The 23,857-nt window shown below is 41.7% G+C and overlaps 3 protein-coding genes and 1 non-coding gene across 5 annotated transcripts; 1 reads left to right on the top strand and 3 right to left on the bottom strand.

Annotated features, from left to right (window-relative positions):
• Positions 1-124: 124 nt before the first annotated feature.
• On the bottom strand, positions 125-2,762 carry cmklr2 (chemerin chemokine-like receptor 2). The gene is made up of 3 exons (XM_030786560.1): positions 2,590-2,762; positions 1,599-1,726; positions 125-1,502 (listed from the first exon to the last, which is right to left on the bottom strand). The coding sequence occupies exon 3, from the start codon at positions 1,470-1,472 to the stop codon at positions 411-413; it is 1,062 nt and encodes a 353-aa protein (XP_030642420.1). The 5' UTR covers positions 1,473-1,502; positions 1,599-1,726; positions 2,590-2,762; the 3' UTR covers positions 125-410.
• Positions 2,763-7,209: 4,447 nt separating this feature from the next.
• On the bottom strand, positions 7,210-7,282 carry trnak-uuu (transfer RNA lysine (anticodon UUU)). Its single transcript has one exon. It is a non-coding gene; the product is annotated as a tRNA-Lys (tRNA).
• A 3,853-nt stretch (positions 7,283-11,135) lies between these two features.
• Positions 11,136-16,724, top strand: ankzf1 (ankyrin repeat and zinc finger peptidyl tRNA hydrolase 1). 2 transcript variants are annotated; one of them, XM_030786248.1, is made up of 15 exons: positions 11,136-11,420; positions 11,526-11,635; positions 11,810-11,912; positions 12,022-12,230; positions 12,591-12,700; positions 12,803-12,956; positions 13,279-13,501; positions 13,600-13,716; positions 14,039-14,209; positions 14,385-14,522; positions 14,786-15,086; positions 15,206-15,317; positions 15,487-15,654; positions 15,763-15,833; positions 16,100-16,724. In XM_030786248.1, exons 1-15 carry the CDS (start codon positions 11,300-11,302, stop codon positions 16,224-16,226), a joined length of 2,235 nt encoding a protein of 744 aa, XP_030642108.1. In that variant the 5' UTR covers positions 11,136-11,299; the 3' UTR covers positions 16,227-16,724. The 2 variants fall into 2 exon arrangements, with proteins under 2 accessions (XP_030642108.1, XP_030642107.1); XM_030786247.1 differs by lacking the exons at positions 11,136-11,420; positions 11,526-11,635; positions 11,810-11,912 and having other exon boundaries at positions 12,140-12,230; positions 13,600-13,704.
• A 158-nt stretch (positions 16,725-16,882) lies between these two features.
• On the bottom strand, positions 16,883-23,621 carry glb1l (galactosidase, beta 1-like). The gene is made up of 16 exons (XM_030786249.1): positions 23,375-23,621; positions 22,715-22,878; positions 22,458-22,608; positions 21,922-21,982; positions 21,736-21,830; positions 20,189-20,369; positions 19,837-19,895; positions 19,592-19,713; positions 19,434-19,474; positions 19,227-19,345; positions 19,015-19,089; positions 18,794-18,883; positions 18,563-18,676; positions 18,014-18,145; positions 17,570-17,797; positions 16,883-17,432 (listed from the first exon to the last, which is right to left on the bottom strand). The coding sequence occupies exons 1-16, from the start codon at positions 23,432-23,434 to the stop codon at positions 17,229-17,231; spliced, it is 1,896 nt and encodes a 631-aa protein (XP_030642109.1). The 5' UTR covers positions 23,435-23,621; the 3' UTR covers positions 16,883-17,228.
• Between the last annotated feature and the right edge of the window lie 236 nt (positions 23,622-23,857).

Below are 23,857 nucleotides of genomic sequence, written 5' to 3'. Positions count from 1 at the left end.
TGCTTATACATAAGAGATGTTTCTTTACTATTGTGTATATATATATATATATATATATATATATATATATATATATATATATATATATATATGAACAGTAATTTCAGCACCAGATTGTAAATATTACCAGCATTAGTAAAAACTGTGGCTCTGCACTATGACCACTTGCGACAAATGTAAATGCCACTTGGTGTTCCAACATTGTTATTAGCCTCTGATTTGGAAGCACTGCAAGACAAACTGTGGCACTTTTTAAAATGTTACACTGTACTTACAAATTTCACTATCATCCTTATTTAGACAAGCAATCAATCTTTTTAGGTACTGTGGTCTCCTAATTTAAACTGGGTCGAAAACATAAAATCTAATAAAGACATCTGAGAACTTGTGGAAATGGATGTCATGCCCGTTCACACTATGGATGAGGCCGTGGGCTCCTCTGCTGGGCAGTTGGTGGGCATTGACACAGATTCGGTGCCAGACACAGACTGACTGAGCTCCTGGAGAGATCTCTTACTGAAAACCAAACAAGACTGTTTTAGCATCGTTCGCACTTTTTTACTCAGGAGCACGTACAGAATCGGATTCACACACCCATTTAAGAAAGCTAAGCTGGAGGCCAGAGGGAAACCGATGCGTAATACATGAAACAGGTACAGCGAATGGTGCATTGACAACTCCATCACACTGAAGGTGTGGAAAGGCACCCAGCAGACGAAGAAGGCTAGGATAACTGCAGAGACGGTTCTGGAGAAGCTAGACACCCGGACAGAGTTCAAGGTTCGCATTTTGAAAGCCAGCAGGATGCCGCTGATGCTGATGGCGCAGAAAGGCAAGAGGAAGCCGACAGTAGTACGCACGATGACGAGAGCGAAGTGTCGCATGGCAACCACGTGACCGCTCTCGTCGTGAAAGTTGTTGAAGCACACCACCTTGTTGTGGACCTGGGCAGTCTCGCGGAATATCAGCGCCGGACAGCTGAGGAGGCCCGAGATGACCCAGATGAGCCTGCAGACAAACCAGGCGTGCCGAAGGGTGCGATATCTCTGAGACCAGTTCAGATGGACCAGCGACACGTAGCGGTCCAGACTGATGGCGGTGAGAAACAGCACGCTGGCATACATGTTCACCGTGCAAATGAAAGAGTTGAGCTTGCACATGACTTGTCCGAACTTCCAGTGGAAATCTCGGAGCACGTAATCGATGGAGATGGGCAGAGATACCACGAAAACGAAATCCGCCACCGCTAGATTGAGTAGCCACACGCTGCTGACAGTCTGCTTGCTTCTGAACCCAGTTAACCATATGACAATTCCGTTACCCAAGGTGCCAACTACAAATGAGATGCTATACACCACAACCGATATGATATGCAACACTTCTTTTTGTGTATATCCCTCTTTGCTATCATCAAAGTCACCATACTCCAGGTACTCATAAGAACTGTTCTCATAGTCATAGTCTCCCATCATTGTTCAGTGGTAGGTGATATAGGGTTGTACCTGCAAGACAATAAAATCTAGCATTAATCTAAAGTGCGCTATAAAACCCATAATGAAACAAATTTTTGTATCAATACAAATTTAAAAGTATCTTACCCGATGTATGAACTTAAAGTTGTATGTTCCCTTGTCCTGCGCTCAACTTCTAAGGGAGAAGTTTGATTTTCTGTCTTCCAGGCAATGCCTTACTAATTTCCTGGAAATGGTCTTCAATTTTTTTTCATCTGAAATGAGAAAGAGAACTGTCAACTGCTTACCGAAAAAACACACCCATACATCACACACACACACACACACACACACATCAACACAAACGCAAAGGCTGTCACCTCCATTTAATCATGTTCACATCCTGTTTTTCTCTATCTTCTGAGGAGGCCCCACCGCGTATCCCAGAGGACCTGTGGAGTTTCGTAACCTCAGTGACCACGACCGCTTATGTCACTCATCTCCCACTGATACCCACGGGGAGGGAAAAGACTTCCAGACTTCTGTTTACTTGGAACCCCCTGCTCCCCTCCCCTCCCCCAAGACAAACTCTTCTAATTGGAAAAGTGCTCTGAAGTCACGTACACCGATTCTCATTTGTAATTAATTACATGCAAAGAAACACATGGTCTTAAGTAAGCGTAGGTTTTTTTTGCCGTTATCTCTCTTTTTTTCAAATAATTGAAACGAATCACAACGCACTTTATTTTTCCACAGACCATCAGAATTTACGAGGCTTTTAAGCAATTCTTCATTCCTACCTGTTACAATTTTTTTTGGATGTGCACACGTTGTACAACTAGCCTGTTTTCTGAAAGGGCCACATTCCTCTACTCTACCATTGCACGAAAAAACAGTTCAGATGTTCAGCTTACAAACTGCACTGTGTTTCTTAAATAAACTGTAACGTGTGTCCCCTTTTAACATAACCTACTGGATCCGCAAAGTTGCCCTGATACATGCTGTCTGAAGTCGGCGATAGAATGTCGGCGCTAGCATTCATCTCGAATGGTCTTTTTCGACTGCGTACACTGATTCCACTTTAAGGCTATGTCTGAGTCAATGAATCTTTAATTTAACATTTGACATAAACGCTTACCTTTTAGTCGTTACGAGTGGCAAAAAAGTCGATTTGTAGTGGAAAAGTCTTATTAGAAATCCGTGACATAACAAACTTTAAGACTAACGGTCGACAACCGTTGCAGTGGCAAACTGCCGATGGACCAAGCCTACCAACAGATGGAAGGACGTCCCTTTACTGTCGGACCCTGGTTTGTAATCATCGGTCTGCTCGGGTCTGCAACCCAACTGTGAAACATTTCCTATATACCCTCTCCAAAGGCGGACCCTATATGAGTGCCACACGTGACAACAAAGTTGTTTTTCTTTTTCATTATTCAACCAAAATGACACAATACTACATTAACGAACAACCCAGAATAAAAAAAGTCCTTCATTTGAATCTGTCTGAATTTCCTCAGAGATGACAGTGAAATTGTAAATCATTTTAAGCGAAACAAACCATTTAACAAATCATTTTATTTCTAATTTATTTTCACAGTTTCTGAATGTTTGTGTGTGTTCTTAAATTTTCAATGTTTATTACATTCATACATTTAATGAAAGCTTGGAAACTGATTTTTACGGAGTAGTTTATAGAGGACTGGCCTCATCAGCTACATTCTGTGACGTAGGCAGATGGTGACGCTAGTTGTTCCATGTACATTATTCCAAATATTACTGAACGGTTGCAAAATGTTACAGAGGGAAGTTTATGGGCGTAATATCTGACCGCATTTAAACTCGAACTACTTCTGATATATCTAATACAAAAGCTTCATGCATGTTGTACATGAGTAAATGTTTAAAAAAAATCAAAAGTATATAAAATCAGGATACTTCTTCTTCTCGTTCTTTTTCTTCTTTATTAACATATGTTTTTAATAGTTTTTGAAAGCAACCATGACTGTGTTCCTTGCTATTTAAGCCACGTGTTTAGTTAAGTTCAGCTTGTATTAAATGTGAAAGCGTAATGTGACTTTGCCTCACATCTGAGATGAATTCTGATCGATATGTAGGCCTAGCTTTAAGAATTACAAAAATATGTACTTTAATATCATTGGTGAAAATATCATTGCTGTCCCATAGATCTGTGCGTCATTGTGAGACGGACAGGCTGAGGTATGGAAAAGGTGTGTTGTCACCCACTAACATCTGGGAGCCAGCGGTGGAGCTCAGAATAATGCATTTATTACTCTTTAAAAAGTCAATAGCTGATTATTAACTGATTGTTTATTACTGCCTTGTGAATGAACATATTTCCAAAGCACTCTCATTTGTGCATCTCCTGCACAACTCTTGACTGAGCATGGGGCCTGCATGCAATGCTCCTGTTTATGCAGTTTCTAATGCAGTTTGACTGAGAGTCTCATTAGACTGTGTTAAGAGAGCACCAGTTGGGTGTTTTCTTTTAATTCCCATCAATGACTCAGCAGTAAGTCACTAATTAGTTTGAACTATAAGATGAACTGGCCGTACCATACCGTGGTTTCTAACTAGCATTTTACACTAGCTAATGCAAGCAAATGTTATGTGAAACAATAAAAGATCACCTGGTATCAGACAGGCCTAAAGGGCGACGTTGCCTAAAGCTGGGGCCTATCTTTCATTTATTATTGCATGAGATAAAAATTATATTGGCAATTGGCAGCTAAACCCTAGCTGAGTGGCCAGGCCGCAGATGAGCAAAAGCTTTACTTCACGCGTTAATGTCATTTACAGTGAAACTGAGATGTCTTCATTGTTCTCCTTTGCTCTAACATCCAAATTAGGAGCTGCCGAATGAATCATTACGCCCTCAGAGGAGAGCGATCTGACTTTTTCACACCCATCTCAAAAAAACGACGTCAGTGAGAGTCACCCCAGAGTGACCATTCAGGGATTATGGAGATGAGACACTGTAAAGGGCTAAAAAGGGATATGGGCAGCTCCGATGATCCTCCACGCGCACAGAGTTACAGCAAAATGTGTTTTTATTGCTAAAAAAAAATCCTATCCTTTTATTTCTCCCTCGACAAAATAAAGATGATTTAAAGTCCAGATGTGGAGTACTTGTGTACTACTGGGGTTTTTTTCTATCAATATTTACACCACAGAATAATAGAAAATTTCAACTTTGCAAAGAAAATAGCTCAGCTTCGCTCGTGTTACAGAGTATGAACAGAGTTCATTATGACATTATAAAATAAATTTATAGTGTTAATGTATGGGAAAAAATGCCTGTAGAAGTATGATTATAGGTAATTTCCAAGATCACAGTAATATCATCAGTATGTCCCTGACATGATCTTTTAGCTGATTTTTGTTATTGATAAATGCACTAAAAAAACTCAACAAAGGCATGTGCTTTATCACCAAAATAGACATATGTTTGTATAATATGAATGTATTGTGTTTTTGCTTGTTACATGATTCGTTCTTGTTTGTTTAACGTACAAGAGACAAAAATTCTGATGAACTAGATCAACATACATTGATTCAAGGAGGATGAGTTAGTTTGGACCAGTGACTCAAGTATTGCTAGCTACTGCACCCGCTCCATACTCCCAGGGTAGACCAGCAGAGCTTCCCTACATGCCTTGGGGCTTGGACTGGCGATGGATTGTTGTTTCGACCCAGTTCTTTATTGTTCAGTTTATGTTTCCCTTTTGTGCATAATATGTGTATTGTTTATCATTTAGTCTTTGTGTTGTGTTGATTAATACTTGTGATAGTGTTAATGTGAATGTAATTATCTTCATGAAAGATGTACTCCTCTCCTACCCCGTCAACAGAGTATATGTGTCAGTTCATGGCCATTGTTATTGGCAAATCAAAGCTTTAGTGCAAGACAGTACAAATATAGTTTCATCACTTAAGAAACAATACAGATGGTCAGGAGAGAATAATAAACTAACCAACAAATGTAAGAGTGATGGTAAATAAAACAAAGTTGTTCTTGTGTTTCTACTTTCTGTCGACGAATTGATTGACATTTGGTAACCTAATGGTAATTCAACGAAGTACTTACTAACGCTACCACAAATGATAAATCTAATTGTAACAAGATTCACATTAGTAAAACTAACAAATGTCATATTAATTCATTCAACAAGACTGATACTGAAAAGACAAACAATGTACTAGTTCATTTGACTAGACTTACTAAAGAAAAACATTTGGATTCAACGCAAGGCGAATAAATTGAACTTAAATGAAGTGATTACATTTCATCCACAAATGTATGTTGTGTTCACAGAACATAATGAAGACAGACTAGTTTCACTTGATTCATCTTGATGAAAAGACGTGGCATGGTTAAATTGCACTCATTCAACTAATTATTTTTTGTGTGTAAAGGTCCAGTTTTTTTTTATCTTCATGAAGATAAAACATATACTTTGCTATGTTCATAAAGATAAAAAAAAAAAAAAAAGTACTTTACCAAGTGGTATCTAATGACATTCCTTTGACCTATGGCTGAACAGTTTATGGGATGAGGGGGGATGCTGTCCCCCTTCTTAGCAAAATGACCAAAATGCATCCCCCTTGTCAACCTTTCATAACAATATTTATGTTCTTAAGAAGAATGCGATTAGAAACAGCATAGCTCGGTTTCACTGAGCTTAGTCAATTTGATGCAATCGTTTTTTTTTAGGTTAATTCAACCTAACAGTCTCACTTTTCATTGACAAACATGAAGGAACTGATTAATTTCAACTTAATTTTACCTTTTTGGACAAACAGCACTGACATTTCCTTTTTTCTGAGTGTCTGACTATAACACTATTTCCCATAATTACACATTGATTCCAGAGACTGTGTCATTAGCAAATCATGATGACCCTCAGAACTAAGTCAGTCAACTCAGTGAGCTCAGTGTGGACTTGTTTACAAGAGCTTTTTGCTTCTTTACTGTTGAGCAAGGGGAAACCACGGAATCTTGGGACTGATGTTTTGAATTTGATACTGAATCTTACATTTTTGTGGTATATCCAGTTATTAGACAGATCCAAATATTAACAGTATCCCAATTCCAGATAGCTGAGGCACTGAACAGTACAGATAGAGTGTCTAATGTACTGAAATGGAAAAGACAGATAATGCAAATAGATAAATAAATAGATTTTTTTTAAAAAATACCAAATTACCTGGAGATGGAATCTAATTCCTATAATGTACTGAATTACTTAGTTTTTAAACTAACCTAAGGTCAGTGATGACTTTTAATTACCTCTTAAAATTTATATCCCTTATGTATAAGATAAGGTAATCACTGTAATAAAATTATCATCTGCAAAATTATCAACTGCAAGATTAATCCTGATGATACAGACAAGTAATATTGCAGCCTGAGAGGTCTATTAGAGCCTCTTAATGCAGATTACGTGTTTTAAAAATAATGTTCTCGAATTAAGAATTCCAGAACACAACAAAGAAATCGGTAAATTACAAACCGTTCACCAAGCACAGTATATGCTCCTTGTACACTGTAGCACACCACTCTAAAAGACACCGATTAAGACTGTTTCGACTTGTATGTACTGCAGTAGAAACATTCCTCCACATTTACACACTCTACCGTCCATTATTTACATTCTCCGGGCCTAGACTCCACTCGGACAATGCTGGAAACGCGAAATATGTGCAAGACATCGACTACACATAAACAAAAAGCATTCGCCCGAACAGGGACTTGAACCCTGGACCCTCAGATTAAAAGTCTGATGCTCTACCGACTGAGCTATCCGGGCTCTGCGTGATATGTAGCAGCAATCGTATACCATTGTATAACTTCACTGCATGTGGTTGCACTTCACGAGTTAACCGGTTTGGTGTGTGCATCTCATACCCTCGCTACCTTTGAAGTATTTGCATTGCAGGGTTTTTTCCGTCAGAGATACATAATAAACAGCATACTGACGCTGAATCGACACTGAAATCATGACGAAAAACCATCCATCCGAATGGCAACCGATCATGGACATTCTCGCAAAGCCACGAGACTACAGTGCAAATAGTAGTTTTAGTGCGGGCTCGTAAAAACTTAATTTTTCATAGAAGAAAGCCTAAATAGGCTAATCAAACAATATAAAAAGTAATTGTGCGAATAAGCTGTCCCAGCTCCAGTCCTGCTGGTTTTAATACCAACCAGCTGCTGTGGTATCTAAGTGGTCGAGGAGTGTTAGCATCTGTTCGCCAGGAGAAAGTCAACCTCCTGCTTAGAGGTGACAGCGAAAGTAAAATGCCCGATTCAGACAAATTTGTTTCATGTATTCTGTAACTAATTTTAAAGCGGCATGCCATATTTTTCGAATCTCCGTCGCTAGGCGGTGCTACAAAAGGAGTGAGTGAACACATCTATTGCGTTAGATGCTTTGCACATCCCATCACTGCATCACATATGGATGAGACACATGGAACTTGCGAAACAGAGCGAAAACATTTCATACTGGACGCCGCGTGATAGCATTTTTCAACCAAACAGCGCCGTCGGCAATGAACTGGAAGTGAGGAGTAGCTTACACCCCTGATTCTGAATCCACTGCCATGGTGCACAGCATGTTTTTGTTTTAACTGTTCATTAAGACAGAAAATTCAGCTAAGAAAAGTCTTGCTGCTTGATTGGTCAGAGGAATCAGGTAGTGCTAGTGTTAGACTGAAACCCAAATGTGCAGGGTAAGGGGGCCCAGAGAAATAGATTGAAAACCACTTGCCTACTTGTCACTCAAAAAAAAAAAAAAATGGAAACAAAGATGGAGGCTTTGGGCAACACTTCTGTCGTCTTATCCAAAGACGAGATTTCCACTCTTGGTGACAAGGATCTTCAAGTGGGTCTTTTAGCATTTTGAAATGTGACATTCGTGAACTATAATACAATACAGAAAATATAAATTATAAGCAATTTCTCGGTAAAGAACACTTCCGAAAGTACGCCACAGAACAGTGCGATGTACAGTTGATTGGACGCTTAATTGTACCGGTAGTTTCTCTGTTTTGGAGACCAGCGAAATTCCTCTGAGCAAGGAATAATAAACTGTGAAAACATCGATGTGTAACTCAAATAGGCCTACTTGTCGCAGGAGCTGATTGGACAACTTCAAGATGCAGTTTCTGATGCTAAGAATCAGCTGCAGCGCGCCAAACATGAAAAAGAGCAAGCGGATGATGATTTAAAAGACCTGTAAGTCCTCCGTCTTTCCTGTGTGTGTCCCTTCCAACGACACATTTATTGTAATGTAAGAGCACAGAGTGTCATCCTTGGCTAACTGAACAAAGTATGTTTCAAACCCTTTTGCTGTTGAGAGTGATGAATGTGAAATCAAAGGCTTTAGAACAACAGATGTGACGCACTTATTACCTAATATCCCAAATTAATTTGTTTTCGAATTGTTTAAAATTCAGATTCCACAATCACATTTTGATGTGTTCATGGCCTGTCCCTCTCTCTCTCTCGCTCTCTTTCTGTCTGTCTACTGAGTATGAGAAAGAGATAGCTCTGTATTTCCGAAAGACAGAAATCTGTATGTATAACAAATGACATATACACAAACTACATCAACACAGTGCGACCCTGTAAACAAACACATTTTACTTGTATCTTAGTCATGCCATAGTTTTCACCTGAATTTTTAAGGAGGTCTGTAACATTATAATGGCTGCATTAAATGTTGTATTTAAGTACAGAGGAGCTCAACCGAAGGATGATTATGGTGCTGAAGACAGAGGATGGGCTATGTGATGCCCTTACTGAACTGGATGGTCTGGTGCAGCACAGGCAGAACTTGACGAATGAGCTGAAGGATGTTGAGTTAGACATCTTAAGGTAAAGTGGACACAGTATTATGTTACTGAAACTTGAATTTCGTTCATCTTTGTATTACTATGATCAGCGTCTTTGTCAGAGACCTGTTGCATTTTACAGTAATGCCTTTTTAACGGCAGCATGACGCGCTCAGATAGCCTGAATTTCATTTCGTCACAGGACGAGAGAGTCACGAGATCGCTATCAAAATGACCTGCAGAGAGAAGAGGCCAAACTTCTGGAAGAGGAAAACAGTTTGAAAGTCCAGTGTCAACTTTTGAGGATGAAAATAGGAGACCGTCAGACAGATGATGGGACAGGTGTGTGTGTTAGCGTGACAGGATTTAAAGAAAGCATTACTGGGTTTTCTGACAGGTTAAAAGCGGAGAGAGTTGATCTCATTTTGAGGCACGGTTGACCTGCTTTGTTTATCCACCCTCTTCCTTTACTCATTCACCACCTCAAATAGTTTTCACCTGGTTCGATGAAAATTCTTAGCCTAAATGTGGAAAGGTTTCAGTTAACTGCTCTGTCCGGGTCCATTGCCATGACAACAATAAATAAGTAGAACTGAACTTTGCAAGATGTTTGTTTCAACTGGAAATGCTTTTGTTTCTCCTCTGATAATGAAAAGGAGAAGAAATTCCGAAGAACCACCCCCCTGGACGAACTGAGCAAAAACAGGACACAGATGGACGTCAAAAACAAGTCAAAACAAGCATTACTGACAATCAGGGCCAGACAACAGTTAAACCAAAGAGAAACAGAAGAATGCAAAAGTAAAACATTTTAATTGTTGTTCTCTCGCTCTCTCTCTTTTCAGAATCTGATACCGTTAGCACTCACACAACAGACTGCCTTTAGTTTCTCAAAGTGTGTCTCACAAAATTGTGAAGTAGTCACTCTGGACAGCTGGATATATTCCTATTGTGATCTTGCAGTATTAAATAAAATAATCTCTTTAATGCAGTTTGAAATTTGTAACGAGTTGTTCTTTTTTTCCTTTTTAAATACTCAAAAGGTCTAGAGATTTAACGCTCTGCGCATGGTTTGTAGGTGTTCTTCACACTTCTCATGATTCTCTATTCTGCTTCGTCACTGGAAACTTGTTAATATGTCCAACAAACTGTATGAGCTACACGAATTCAAGAATAAAGAATTTCGTTTATTCAATCCTGGCCTGTTTAAGTTTTGCAAAAAAAACCTCATATTGTGAGGACGCCAAGCTTTCTTTAAATGAGAAATGAGCCTCGTCGTCACCCGTACAACTGATGCCGTATGTCAGCTTCGACAGCTATTTGCTCGACCATTAGTTAATGTTTTTTTTTTCCCGATTGTCAAACTCCTTGGGAATGGATAAAAAGGGATAGTCACTCGCAGTTTCTTAGAGATACACTGTCATTCACGAGAGATTTAATTTTTTCCTCATTTTAAAAAGACCGCATTATAGAGCACCCTGTGTACACTACCTTACAAGATTCCGTATGGTGGCTAGCTGGGTAGAACCTGTGTGAGTATGCGTGGATAAATTTGGAGCGCTCATTTTGTGTTTTATTTCGAATCTCAGGGGACTTAGTATGTACGTAAGTACTTAATCAGTATTTCTCTTTAATACAACGAGCAGTGTCAGGCAGCCACCTAGCTAATGGTTTATGATGAGTTAGCTAAAAATTGCTTGCTAATGTGTCACTCTGACTGTCAGAGGAAATACTGCCGTGATTGGTGTTTTGGTATTATGAAAGCTTTGAATCAAAATTGAAACTTCCAAGCGAACCCTGTATGAAACCTGTATGATATAAGTATACAGCATAGTACCTGGTCAGATAGTCGATTTCTGACGTGTCAGTTGAGCGAACACGTGCTGTAATTCCATAAACTTGCTTCGCGATTAACACGAAGAAGACACCTGGACTGCCTTGCTTTACCGTGTATCATACACCGGCACTGTGACAAAAATAATCTAACGATGCTAAGTCCCGCGCACCGTTCAGTCTTTGACATCCCCCAAGAACCGGCTCTTACACACGGTCTACGAGAGATTACCGGACTGCCAAGACATCAGGAACCGCCACCTTCAACCAGTGATGGTGTGTTTGAGTTACTGTCTTCTGAATACGAAACAGATTAAACAAGTGCCCTACAGCTATGTCGGCTGTATAACGCTCCACTGTATTTGCTCATTTTATTTACAGAGGAGAGTAAAGCAAGCAGACAAACGAGAGAGAGCGTGCCTTTTGGAGAAGTATCGGACAGGATGTTTTGTTCAGCCTGCCAGTGTCCCTTCGACAGTCGCGAGGACCAGGTAAATACGTCATTTAAAAAAAAAAAAAAAAAAAATCCCTGTATTGCCTACAATATTTTGAATAGCACTTTTTAAAGTTTTTTTTTGTTTGTTTTAATTCGTTGTAAAGTTAATGTGCATAATGGACTATACATATGTGAGTGTATGCAACAAGCCTACCTTTGCTTCTTACAGATAGAACACTACAAGCTTGACTGGCACCGATTCAACCTTAGGCAAAGACTGGCAGGCCGATTGGCAGTCACGGTTGAAGAATTTGAGAAAAAGACTGGCACAGGTTGGCATTAAACTTTGCCCTTCTTTAAGCTCCTCATAAGACTTCTGTACTTTTCCTCTCCAGAAAATTCTCATGTGTGGTCATTTTCCCACCTCGTGATGGAAAACAGGTGACATGTCCAGCATCTCAGGTTCGGACTCAGAGGACGAAGATTCAGACAGTGACTTGGGTCAAAGTCAGGAGGATGTGACTTCTGATGTGACAGACAGCGCCTTAGACACTAACTCAACGTCCTGCAGACTCTCCAGCAAGCTTGTCTTTCAGAACACTCAGGGACAGTATCTATCCATGTTTCGCTGCATGGTGCAGAAACCCAGTGTGAGTTTTAATCACCTTAAAATCACATAGAACGATCGGCGAGTATGGTCTTTTTTTCCGACTGTGTTTGACTAACATCCACACGATCATCTCGTTTTTGCGAGCGGAATGATGATAAATGCGGTTTGACAGTCATTAAATATTTTGTCCATTACCAGTATCTGATATTTGTTAACAGAAAATACTGGGTGGTTCTTCTCTTTCACTTTTGTTTGTTCCAGTCGCAGCTTTTATTTTATTTGTGCGTTTATTCTGTTGTCATAGCAACGCGCGATTGTTTGTAAATCTTAATCTTCGGCAGATGGGGCCGATGTGTTCTGGGCTGTTAGACCAGTCTAACCTTCTGTGTTTTTAATTTAGCTGAGCGATGAGGAGGATCCCGTTGCTTCTCTGCTGAACATTACGCCCAAGACCATGTGGATCATACTGATGACTGGCGGAGGACACTTTGCCGGGGCAGTGTATCAGGGGTCAGTCGGGCTTTTCATGTGTTTCTGTTTCCTTTCCTTTTTGAAAAAAAAAACACGTCACAAATTCACTTGACTCAGAATTGATTTTCTGACTCGGCACAGGAAAGAGGTATTGCAGCATAAGACTTTTCACCGGTACACGGTACGAGCCAAGCGCGGGACCGCGCAGGGTCTGAGAGACTCTCAGAATCGCAGCCACGCCCCCAAATCTGCCGGAGCTGCATTAAGGCGCTATAATGAAGCAGCACTGGTGAAGGTAGGCCACACCAGGGTCCGTTCAGTGTCTCTGTTCTTGGCCATTCAAGGGTCTAATCGACGGTACATATGTCAGGGATTTCTATAGCAATCTGTGCGTTTAGGATAACAGCATGATAAAGAAGCCCCTTTTTTTGGTATTTACAATGTTCTGAGCAAAGCCTGCTTGTGCAAAGAGCAAACATTTTTTTATCAGGAGGTGGTTTGGAGACATATGGTGTGTGGTTTCATGAAACTGCTGATGTAGCAGTGTTGGTTTGACAGTTAAGCTTTGAATTTCTGTTTTGTTTTTAAAAAAGCTTATGTGTCTTTGTCATCCTCAGGATATTCAGGACCTTCTAGAAAGCTGGTCGGAACACTTGAAGGTGGCATGTGCTATTTTTTTACGTGCTCCGAGCTACAATAAAAGCATATTTTTCGGCGGTCGGGCCGCGCCCCTGGACAAAAAGGACCCGAGAGTCCGCGTCATACCCTTTGCCACCCGCAGGGCCACGTTCCGTGAAGTAAAGCGAGTGCATGAGGTCCTCTCCACCGTCCAGGTTTACGGTACTCCCAATTTCTGTCCTCTCCGAATGTTCAGAACGATGCTCTGGTCATCACCTCGTGTTTTCACTCACAAACATTAACCGTTTTGTAAATCACAGAGAAAGACGTCGAGGTCTCCAGCATCTTCAGCCCATCCAAGAAAGCATGGCAGAGAAAAGCTCGCAAACCCGTGGCTGAAACTAATCCTGAGCAAGATGTTGCCAGTGAGTTTCTCTGTCTGCCCTTTCACCTTTTTAATGCATACTTCTTTTCCCTAATACAGTGCAAATTACTTTTCCCTAATATAATATTTCCTCCCCCCAGTACAAACAAAAATTTTTTTCCTCTCTGATACAAGACAAAACTGACCCCTGAAGCTCTGTTCTAGTTTAAATGGGAAAAAGAAACATTTTCAAAGCTTGTGGTGATCAGGGCCTGGTTATGGTTACGATGAAACCTGTGTGTACAGCTGTCTGAGTTGTCTGTGTGTAGCCCATCTGTGTGTGTGTGTGTGTTTTAAACAGCTGTGTCTTTGTGTTGTGTTGTGTTCTCTCTCAGCGCCTGCAGGAGAGAGGGAAGAAGAGGGAAGCTCAGGAGAGGACAGCCCTGCGACGCAGTTAGAGACTGTAGAGCTCACACTAGGAACACTGCATCTCAGAGAACACGAGGTTTATCTCAACAAAAAGAAACAGAGGAGGAGGAAAGAGAAGAGCAGAGCAGAGAGGGAAGGTAAACAGCAGGAAGAAAAAAAAAAAAAAAAGAGATAAAATCACATGAATCGACACAATGCTGCCCAGTTATGTGTCTGTGATAAGGGAGGAGACTTATGTGCACTACGTTAAGTTATCTGACAGATTGCACTGATTGAGACAGAAGAGGTTTGTGTCTGTGTTGATGAACTTAGAATCAAGTCATAAAGGCCGTGATCCGTCGGCAGAGGAAACGGAGGCGGCAGAACCTGAACACGGTGTTAGCGGAGAGAGTCGGGGCAAGGTGAAGGGCAGGAGGAAACCCAAGAATAAAAAGCAACAGCTGGAGGAAGGTACAGTGTTTGAATGCACCATCCATACGCTTAAATACTCCAGGTTAAAGTCTCCAGGTGTCAAGAGGCACTCTGCACTCTCTGTGTGTGTCTCTCACTCACTCTCTCTCTCTCTTTCTCTCTCTCTATATATACATATTTAAAATGTTTGTATAAGATTGTATGTGGTCCAGGTGTATGTTTACTCTTTGCAGGTGACGTTGGTGTCCATTGTTAATTGTTTTACGTTGTGCACTGACGTCTTTTCGGGGGGGGGGGTTTAGATGGGGCAGATGACTCACGGGAGTACGGTATTAGAGACGCCCTCTACACTGCCTGCAAAACCGGCGACGTCGACACCCTGCGCGCCCTCCTCAAGCTACCGGGTCCCGTGGACGAGGAGAGGGCTGAAAATGACGCCCGGGAGCCCGGCGCCCCAGGGGTCTCCGAAACAGCGACCCCGCGGAGTATTCTGAATAAGCCCATCGATTCCTCCGGCTTCACTCTGCTGCACGTTGCTGCGGCAGCAGGACAGAAGGCCGTCGTCACGTTGCTTATGGACGCGGGCAGCGACCCGGCCTCCAGGTACGCGTGCGCCAAACCCTGCCAGACTGGGGAGATGCGCATATGCGCACGTGAGGGGCTGAATGAGTGTATTTTGGGGCGCGTTCTACGTTTCATTTCTCTCTGTGTTTTGTCTCCAGGGATAATAAAGGACAGACTCCTTACGGCGTCGCTCCTGAAAAGGACACCAGGAACACGTTTCGGAAATACATGGCCGAGAACCCCAAAAAATACGACTACACGAAAGCACAGGTGAGCGGCCCTTCATTTTAATGACGCGTTCTCCAATGTTTTGAATTCGACGTTTGAATGATGAAAACTAAGGTTAATGTGTTGATTTGTCAGGGTTAGAGGTAATGAGAAAACAGCTGTACTGGTAACACCTTTGATGTCGCTCTATGGCCACTGGTGTCCGTTTCAGGTCCCAGGGCCGTTGACGGCGGAAATCGAGGCCAAGAAGGCAGAGAAGAAGAAGGCTCAGAAAGCTGCAAAGAAACAGAGAGAGAAAGAGCAGAAAGAGGAGAAGCAGAAAAAAGAACTGGAGAAAGAAGAGAGGAAAAGATTTGCCGCGCTGAGCGACCGAGAGAAGGTAACACGCGTGGGCTAACTCGGCATCCGGGTCTGTCTGCTTTACAGTCGCTCTGGGTCTTGGCTGGGATTAGACTCTGACTGTAGTGTTCTGGTGGTGATTTTACAGAGGGCCCTGGCAGCGGAGAGGAGACTGGCTGAACAAATGGCGACGACAGAGGTCACAATCGCTAACATCAGGTATGATAACCAGTCACTAGGATTACTCTGCTCTTTGCCTTAAGCTGAAACCTCACTGCATGTCAGACTTTGTCTTTTCTCTCGCTGCACACTTGTAGAATTATTGTATCATGAGTGAAAATGACGATAGAATTCAACATCACCACTGGCATCCAATACATAATAAAAAACAACAACAACAACAGCATTGAATTGTAAGAAATGGTAAATGTTGGTAAATGGTAATCAGGCTTAGGCTAAAACTGAACATTTGTGTCGTGTGTCAGGAGGTGCTGGCTGTGTGGGGAGTCATTACTTGGGAAGGTGCCGTTCCATTACCTGGACTACTCCTTCTGCTCCCCGCGCTGCGTCCAAGCTCATCGCAAAGCCAGTGCTCCTGCCGCCAAGCCCTGAACCCTGAGTGACCCTCAGGGTCTCTACAGGTGCCCGCTGTGGACAGGACAGCGTCCACAGGTATCTGCAGATGCTGTGTTCACGGAGAGATTCCCATGTCTCAGACGGCAGGCAGTGACGGTGGGAAGAGTGGCTGGCTTTTCCTACGAGCCTGAATCTCATACTGGGCCTTAGACCGTCAATGGAGATGTTCCTGTTTGCTGATTTGATTGGTTGATTATTGTTGTTAAGGTTGACTGACAGTGCCAGTGACAGTGCCAAGTTGGACAGTGGAAGACTTAACTGTTTGGTTTGGCAGGAGTTCAGCTGCATGGCTGGAGAAATTTTTATTTAGATACTCTAAATACGGGTATTTTCCATAAAGTAACATCAGTAAAGTGCCTAGTACTGAGATCATGAAATGAATTTACTTTGTGTTTCTCGGCTCTTTAGAAAAAATGCCGTGTTCCAGATCAAACATCTATTGGTTTTAATCTAATATTTACAAACTGTGCAATGTGTGTGGCAGTTTTCCAAAAAATTTGTCGTAATATTAATTAAACAAATGTTGGGGGAATTGAGTAACAATGTTATTATATCTAAAAAAAAAAAAAAAATGAAGAAAATAATATGACATTGAGAAACAGAACATTCTGGAATAAAACAATTTAATTAAAAACTATCATACAGATTTCAAAAGCAAATTTACAACATCTGTAAATACTTTCCAGGCACAGCAAGTCTTTGGCATGACTGATGGTGTCACATCAGTCGATGAAATAACACAGCCCCTTGGAATGACGTGATTGTTACCTGAGTGAGTTAAGTGGTACCAGGCTATTACTGACTACTGAGCAAATGTTAAAAAGAAATATTGACAATAGATTGATCGAATGGCTTTCTGAAGACCACGTTACCTCAGCAGAGCACTCGAACACAGTTTAGCAAACCTTTCGGCGTAATTCTGTATCTGTATATACATACTGTTGAGTGTAATCTGTGATCAGTGGTAATGCTAAAGCATCAGGCCTGCCCTCCTGTAGCGTTGAGCTGGGGTCGGTCCATGAAGAGGACCTTGGTCTGGGTGGGAGCCTTCTCCAGCTCCAGCACGGTGATGTTATTGGGCTGGCTGGTACTGAGCAGGGGCCCGGGGACGTAGAGCGTCTGCTGGGGACCGCGCTTGGACCAGTATCTGCCCAGGTTCACCCCATTGATCCACACTTGACCCTGACGCACAGACAGATGAGTGAGCAGTTAGAACTGAATGCCGCATTTGTTGTCATTGAAGGATGGTATTCATGCACCACACAAACAAGGTTACACTCATAGGTCCTAAACCGTGTTAGTCTGAGTTAAACACTAACCTTTGTCCAGCCACTGAGCTTTATGAATGTGTCCCAGGCCAGGCCCGTGGGCTTCAGTGTCCCTGTGTAGAACATTGGTCCGTCTGCCTGTTCCCTCACAGGGCCAGGACGGACGTGTCCCTGATTGGACTGAGGCCAGCCATTGGCTATGACACCGTCAATATCCAGAGTGTAGATCAGCCAATCAGTGAGCACGTCTTTTCCCAGGATGAGGTTACTCAGGATGCCCTGTGAGCGAGAGGATCAACACAACCACTGTTGAGACTGGCTCTTGTCGGGGTTAACACTTGGATTTAAAGTAGGACAGAAAGATCCTTAGGATAAAGAAAGAGTTTTTCTTCCTCTTTCATGTATTTTGTGGCGCAACCATCTTTTTTTCACATAAGTAAAAAAAAGTAGGAATCCAGCTTTGTTTTTTTTTTTGTTTTTGTTTTTTAAACTTGCCTTGTAATCATTGATTTTGCTGCCAAAGTTGACCCTGCCCATGTTCTCCACAATTATGTCAAGCTGGTCTCCCTGCTTTCCTGTGATGTTCATCACCAGAGCAGTGTCTCTCTCCAGCAGTCCCTGATACACCTGGACACAGACAAAACGCAGACAACAGATTTCACATAACACACCATGGACTACAGTTAACTATTTATTTATTTTTACCAATCACTTTTCTACTTCAGCCTGACAAAATAGGACCCATGTCACCAGATGGACTTTATATTGCGCAACGTGAACAAAATGCTGTGTTCAAAGTGATGGACTTGTTTAAATGCAAAGGAAAGTTATTTATATATATATATGATACATATATAATAAAATACATACATGCATACACGTAATATGTACATTTTATATATATATACATACACACACACACACTTATATATATATGTAGAGAGAGGGGGAGAGAGCACATCTTTGGGCTGTGGTTTATATATAGCACAGCCTATAGATGAATGAGTGCAGGACATTGTGAACTGTAGTGTGTGGTTGACTCACCCCATTCACAGAGACATAAGCACGATCATGGATACCATTCAGTGGAGAGATGAGGGGGGTTGCTTCCAGGAGGTTCCGGGGCAAAGCTGTCCGGTATAGCATGAAACCATAGTACTAAATGTGGCACACAAACACACACAACATGGGCTTTAAGTATATTTTTAAATCTGTCTGTTGGCATTCCTCGTGTGATACATAGTTGCCAAAGATATTGCATCATATGCCTTCTACCTGTTTTAACTCTTCAAATGTTTGGGGATATTTGGATTGAACAGGACCCTGGGGTGAGAGAATGTCCAGTAATCCACTTATGTTTCCAACCTACGGGACAGGACGGTGTGGAGAAGATGAGACACAGTCAATGTAAAGGAGTTGAGTATCAGTGCTATTGCTGCTTAAGGGATTGTTCCCACTTTAGCACGAAGGTCTTGAGACCGTTGATATTTACAAACCTTTTGAAGTGTCACAAAACCATACGCTAGTTTTGGTGTTGCTGGTGGCATTGGGCCGACTGGTACGTCACGGAACTGGGGAAAAAGGAGGGGAGGGAGATAAGGCCACGTTCTGGTTTTCCAACTCATAGTTCTTTCAAACATGCAATCGGTCCCATGCAAAATCAGTTCACGGTTAGATGCCAAACAAACCTGTCAGGCGTCAGACTAACCTGCCTTATGACGTCTCTTATGGCCAGTAATTTCTCAGTGGGGTCGCCAGCCTCGGTCAGAGGAGCATCATAATCGTAACTGGTCACCACAGAGCGGTACCTCGTGTCATGATCAGCTCCTAAACATGAAACATTACCATGACTAAACATGTAAAACCTGTATTTTTAAACAAATGCTGATAACGTTGTTTTAAACTGCGGGTTTACCATTCCAGTAACCAAAGTTGGTCCCACCTTCAAACATGTACCTGAGAGAACAGGACAACAACAGAAGTTTTCATTGATGTTTTCAATTCCATTTAGTTTAATTGAACACACATTAACGTTGAATTCAAGCAGGTGGAAAAAAGAAAGGTATGACATACATGTTAACGCTGGCACCCATGGCTAGCATTTCTCCTAGCATTCTGCTAACCTTCTGTGAGTCCACAGCGGCGTGCTTGTCACCCCAGTGATCAAGCCAGCCAGTGTAGAACTCTGAGTTCACCTGCAATACTCCACAGTCAGACACTTCACTTCCATAGGCATATGAAGGATACATCACTAATTACCACAGATTTGTATTTATTTATTTATTTTACAGAGAAGTGCTTTTCTTCGAGATACTCACCAACGGACCTTTTGGTTCAAACCTCCTTTGCCGTCCAAAGGCTGCACTAATGTTGGTGTCTGAGTAAGAGTAAGTAAACAGTTCCCTTTCAAGAAATCGTGCACTGGATGCCAACGAGTGCTTTTAGAGGGTACTAGCAGCTTAGTTATTAAATTTACTGTATGCTACATTACTGATTAATATTTTTTGAGAATTTCCTGGTAACTGGCTCATGATTATGATTTGAGGAAATTAAGTTGTATAGCAGTGTTTGTACTAAATAGCACCCAACACTTCTCTCATGAGTAATTACACTTTATCTTAACCTGATAAATAGCTAATTCTTCTATTGCAGTGGCACTCAAACTCTCACCTGTCCCAAAGTCAATAGTGGCATACAGGCCCTCCAGTGTCCCACATATCATCTCCCTGTCCGTGTTTCCATCCGTGGTAAAGAGAACCATGTCCTCCCCCAAGAAGAAGCGGAAGAGAGTGCGTAGGTGCCGCATGTAGTTGTAGTCACAGGCAAAATAACTTCCATATTCATTCTCCACCTGTTAAAGCCATAGTGACAGAACACTCAGAGGCTGTGTTGTTAAGGCCATAGTGACAGAACACTCAGAGGCTGTGTTGTTAATCCCGTGGTTACGGAACACTCAGAGGCTGTGTTGTTAAGGCCATAGTGACAGAACACTCAGAAGCTGTGTTGTTAAAGCCATAGTGACAGAACACTCAGAAGCTGTGTTGTTAAGGCCATAGTGACAGAACACTCAGAGGCTGTGTTGTTAAGGCCATAGTGGCAGAACTCTCAGAGGCTGTGTTGTTAAGGCCATAGTGACAGAACATTCAGAAGCTGTGTTGTTAAAGCCATAGTGACAGAACACTCAGAAGCTGTGTTGTTAAGGCCATAGTGACAGAACATTCAGAAGCTGTGTTGTTAAAGCCATAGTGACAGAACACTCAGAAGCTGTGTTGTTAAGGCCATAGTGGCCGAACTCTCAGAGGCTGTGTTGTTAAGGCCATAGTGACAGAACACTCAGAAGCCGTGTTGTTAAGGCCATAGTGACAGAACACTCAGAAGCTGTGTTGTTAAGGCCATAGTGACAGAACACTCAGAGGCTGTGTTGTCAAGGCCATAGTGACAGAACTCTCAGAGGCTGTGTTGTCAAGGCCGTAGTGACAGAACACTCAGAGGCTGTGTTGTCAAGGCCATAGTGACAGAACACTCAGAGGCTGTGTTGTCAAGGCCATAGTGACAGAACATTCAGAGGCTGTGTTGTTAAGGCCATAGTGACAGAACATTCAGAGGCTGTGTTGTTAAGGCCGTAGTGACAGAACACTCAGAGGCTGTGTTGTCAAGGCCATAGTGACAGAACACTCAGAGGCTGTGTTGTCAAGGCCATAGTGACAGAACATTCAGAGGCTGTGTTGTTAAGGCCATAGTGACAGAACATTCAGAGGCTGTGTTGTTAAGGCCATAGTGACAGAACATTCAGAGGCTGTGTTGTTAAGGCCATAGTGACAGAACACTCAGAGGCTGTGTTCTTAGGGGCAGGGTTACAAAACACTCAGCTACTGTATCAGTAGGGTCAGAGAGTTAGTTTGTTAGAGGCTCAGCGACCGCAGGATGACAGTTATCTCACATCATTTTGCGAGTTAGTTTGCACACGATAATGTGCAAGATATCTCAAAATCTTGCCACATAGGTGTGAACAAGTCACAGTAACAAAAACAAATCCAAAAGTCCTACAACTTGTCATGATTGTGAACGATTCAACAAAGAAGAGACTGGTGTTGTTTTGATATGATTTTAAAATCCCTCCTGTGGTAAACTGAAACAGTTGCATTTGTGTTTGAATGTACTGTCAGAATAAGGCTTCGAATGCAACCTCTGTGTCTTTAGGCCTTGGAAATCTCTACCTGCACACTGATAATGTTCCCACCGTTGTGATAGAGCCATCGTCTCATTTTAGAGAGTAACACTGCCAACCAGTTGCTCACTGCCTGCAGGTAATCTGGAAAAACATGAGTATGTCCCTTAAATACACCAGTAACCAAACCAACCGTGTAAAGCCGTGTACTTATACTGACAGTTATGAGAATTACCGGTGTCTGCTGAACGAAGGATAATGTTTGGTTTTTGGAGTAACCAAGCAGGTAACCCTCCCTGTAAGAGAGAACACAAGGACTCAAACAAAACGTACGCCGACTGAGTAAGAACTAAATTCAATTTTGGCTCCTTCATTTTATTTACTTCCCTACCCAAGAGGAAAGTCATGGTTAAATATATACTTAATCACAAGAATGTGACACAAGAAGATGTTTGTTTCCTCTAAAACACAGCTTGTGATGAAGTATGGGCCCAAAGGAAACAAAAATACAATATGAATATAATACAGTTTGGGGTGATCTCATTAAAAATGTCTTACAAAACACTCAAATATCATTTTACTGGTTTATTTAAGCCATGAAGTAGATGCCAGCGCTTGGCTTTGTGAGGAGACCAGGGCCATGTAGCTTTTGCTCCATAGATATCGTGTGAATGTATGTAAATACATGTGAAACTATGTAAATCATTTTAATAATAAAAATAGTGAGAACTACATACAGCGCGATTCAGATGTTGTGAAAGTGATGCTCACCATTTCCCATTCTGCGCAGATGTACGGTCCTGGTCTCAGAATTACAAGGAGACCCGTTTGATTGGCCAAGTCCAGGAAATGCTCGAGATCTCGGTCGCCCGCAAAGTTGTACACACCGGGCACAGCCTCGTGGAAGTTCCACGGGACATATCTGCGTGAGATAGGGAGCAGATGACAAAATCTTTAACCTATCATGTTTTTAAAAAAGACCGTGTTATTAAACAGAATGCAGCTCGTCATTTAATACTTCCACTTACACCTGAATTGCATTCAGCCCGGTCATGTACATTTTAAGTAACCGATCTTTCCAATAATACGGTGGGATGCGGGAGTAGTGGATGCTTCCTGATATGTACTGGAACGGCGCTCCATCTTTTAAGAAGCGATTGTTCTTGTAGTCAATAGTGAACGAGCGGGATTCCTTTGGAAGACAAACGGGACGTCTCGCATCATCAACTGCAACCCTCGTTTCATATGACACACTTTTCATGCTGACATAAGTAACAGGCTACATAAAAAAACAGCAAAGTAGACTGCCTTTAATCTACAAATAAGTTACATTTGCTATAACTCCATATTAAGGTTACAGAACTTGAAACACATTTCAGATTTATCAGCCATTCGTGGATTTTCAGACCCATTGTTTCTCTCATATGCTAACATCTGTGTCTGCACAAGTCAGTTAATATCTTGACTGTCTAAACGAGTTGTATCAACTGAGGTCGTGTCTCAGGTCTAAGGTACACATGACCTGTCACATGGATCCTCATGACGGATTTAAAGAAACGCTTACCAACTCACTAAAACTTATAAGGTAGCTTTCTATTCAAGTTGCGCCTAGCTGATGTGGACAGTTAATCAGTTAAATGTATAATACAGAGTTAAATTAATAATACAGAGGTCATTATTACACTTACCGCAGCTGTACAGACACTCAAATATAAGGTTACAACAAAAAGACAAGTCTTCCAATTCATGTCTAGGCAGAGGCTTTGTCTAATTAATTTTCCATTCTGATGTTGACCGTTTCATTCCGCATACCTTAGGCTTTAGTTAAATTCGTGATTATTCTTATGCGGCTACGGTTTTAAACGACATTTTTTTCATTGTATACTTTCACTATGCTAACTTGACTGCTTCAGTAGCTGTTTCATCTGTCATAGAGGGTCTCCTCTTTGAAAATAACCATCATGTGATCCTTCGCTACTCTACTTAGCTGCTGGGTCCTAAACTCCGATGAGGGTTCATTCGCTTGCCAACCAGACTGAAAAATTTAACTGCGTTTTTACTGAGCCCCATTACAAAATTAATTCAGATTTCGAGGGCACGGCTCACATCATAAAAGTAACAAAAATGGTATTATTCGAGAGCATGAACAAGGGACATGTAGATTCACGAAA

The sequence above is a fragment of the Chanos chanos genome, chromosome 10, assembly GCF_902362185.1.
Source record: "Chanos chanos chromosome 10, fChaCha1.1, whole genome shotgun sequence".
Classification (NCBI taxonomy): domain Eukaryota; kingdom Metazoa; phylum Chordata; class Actinopteri; order Gonorynchiformes; family Chanidae; genus Chanos; species Chanos chanos.
Note: the sequence above shows the minus strand (reverse complement) of the source record. Positions and strands in the feature narration are given on the sequence as shown.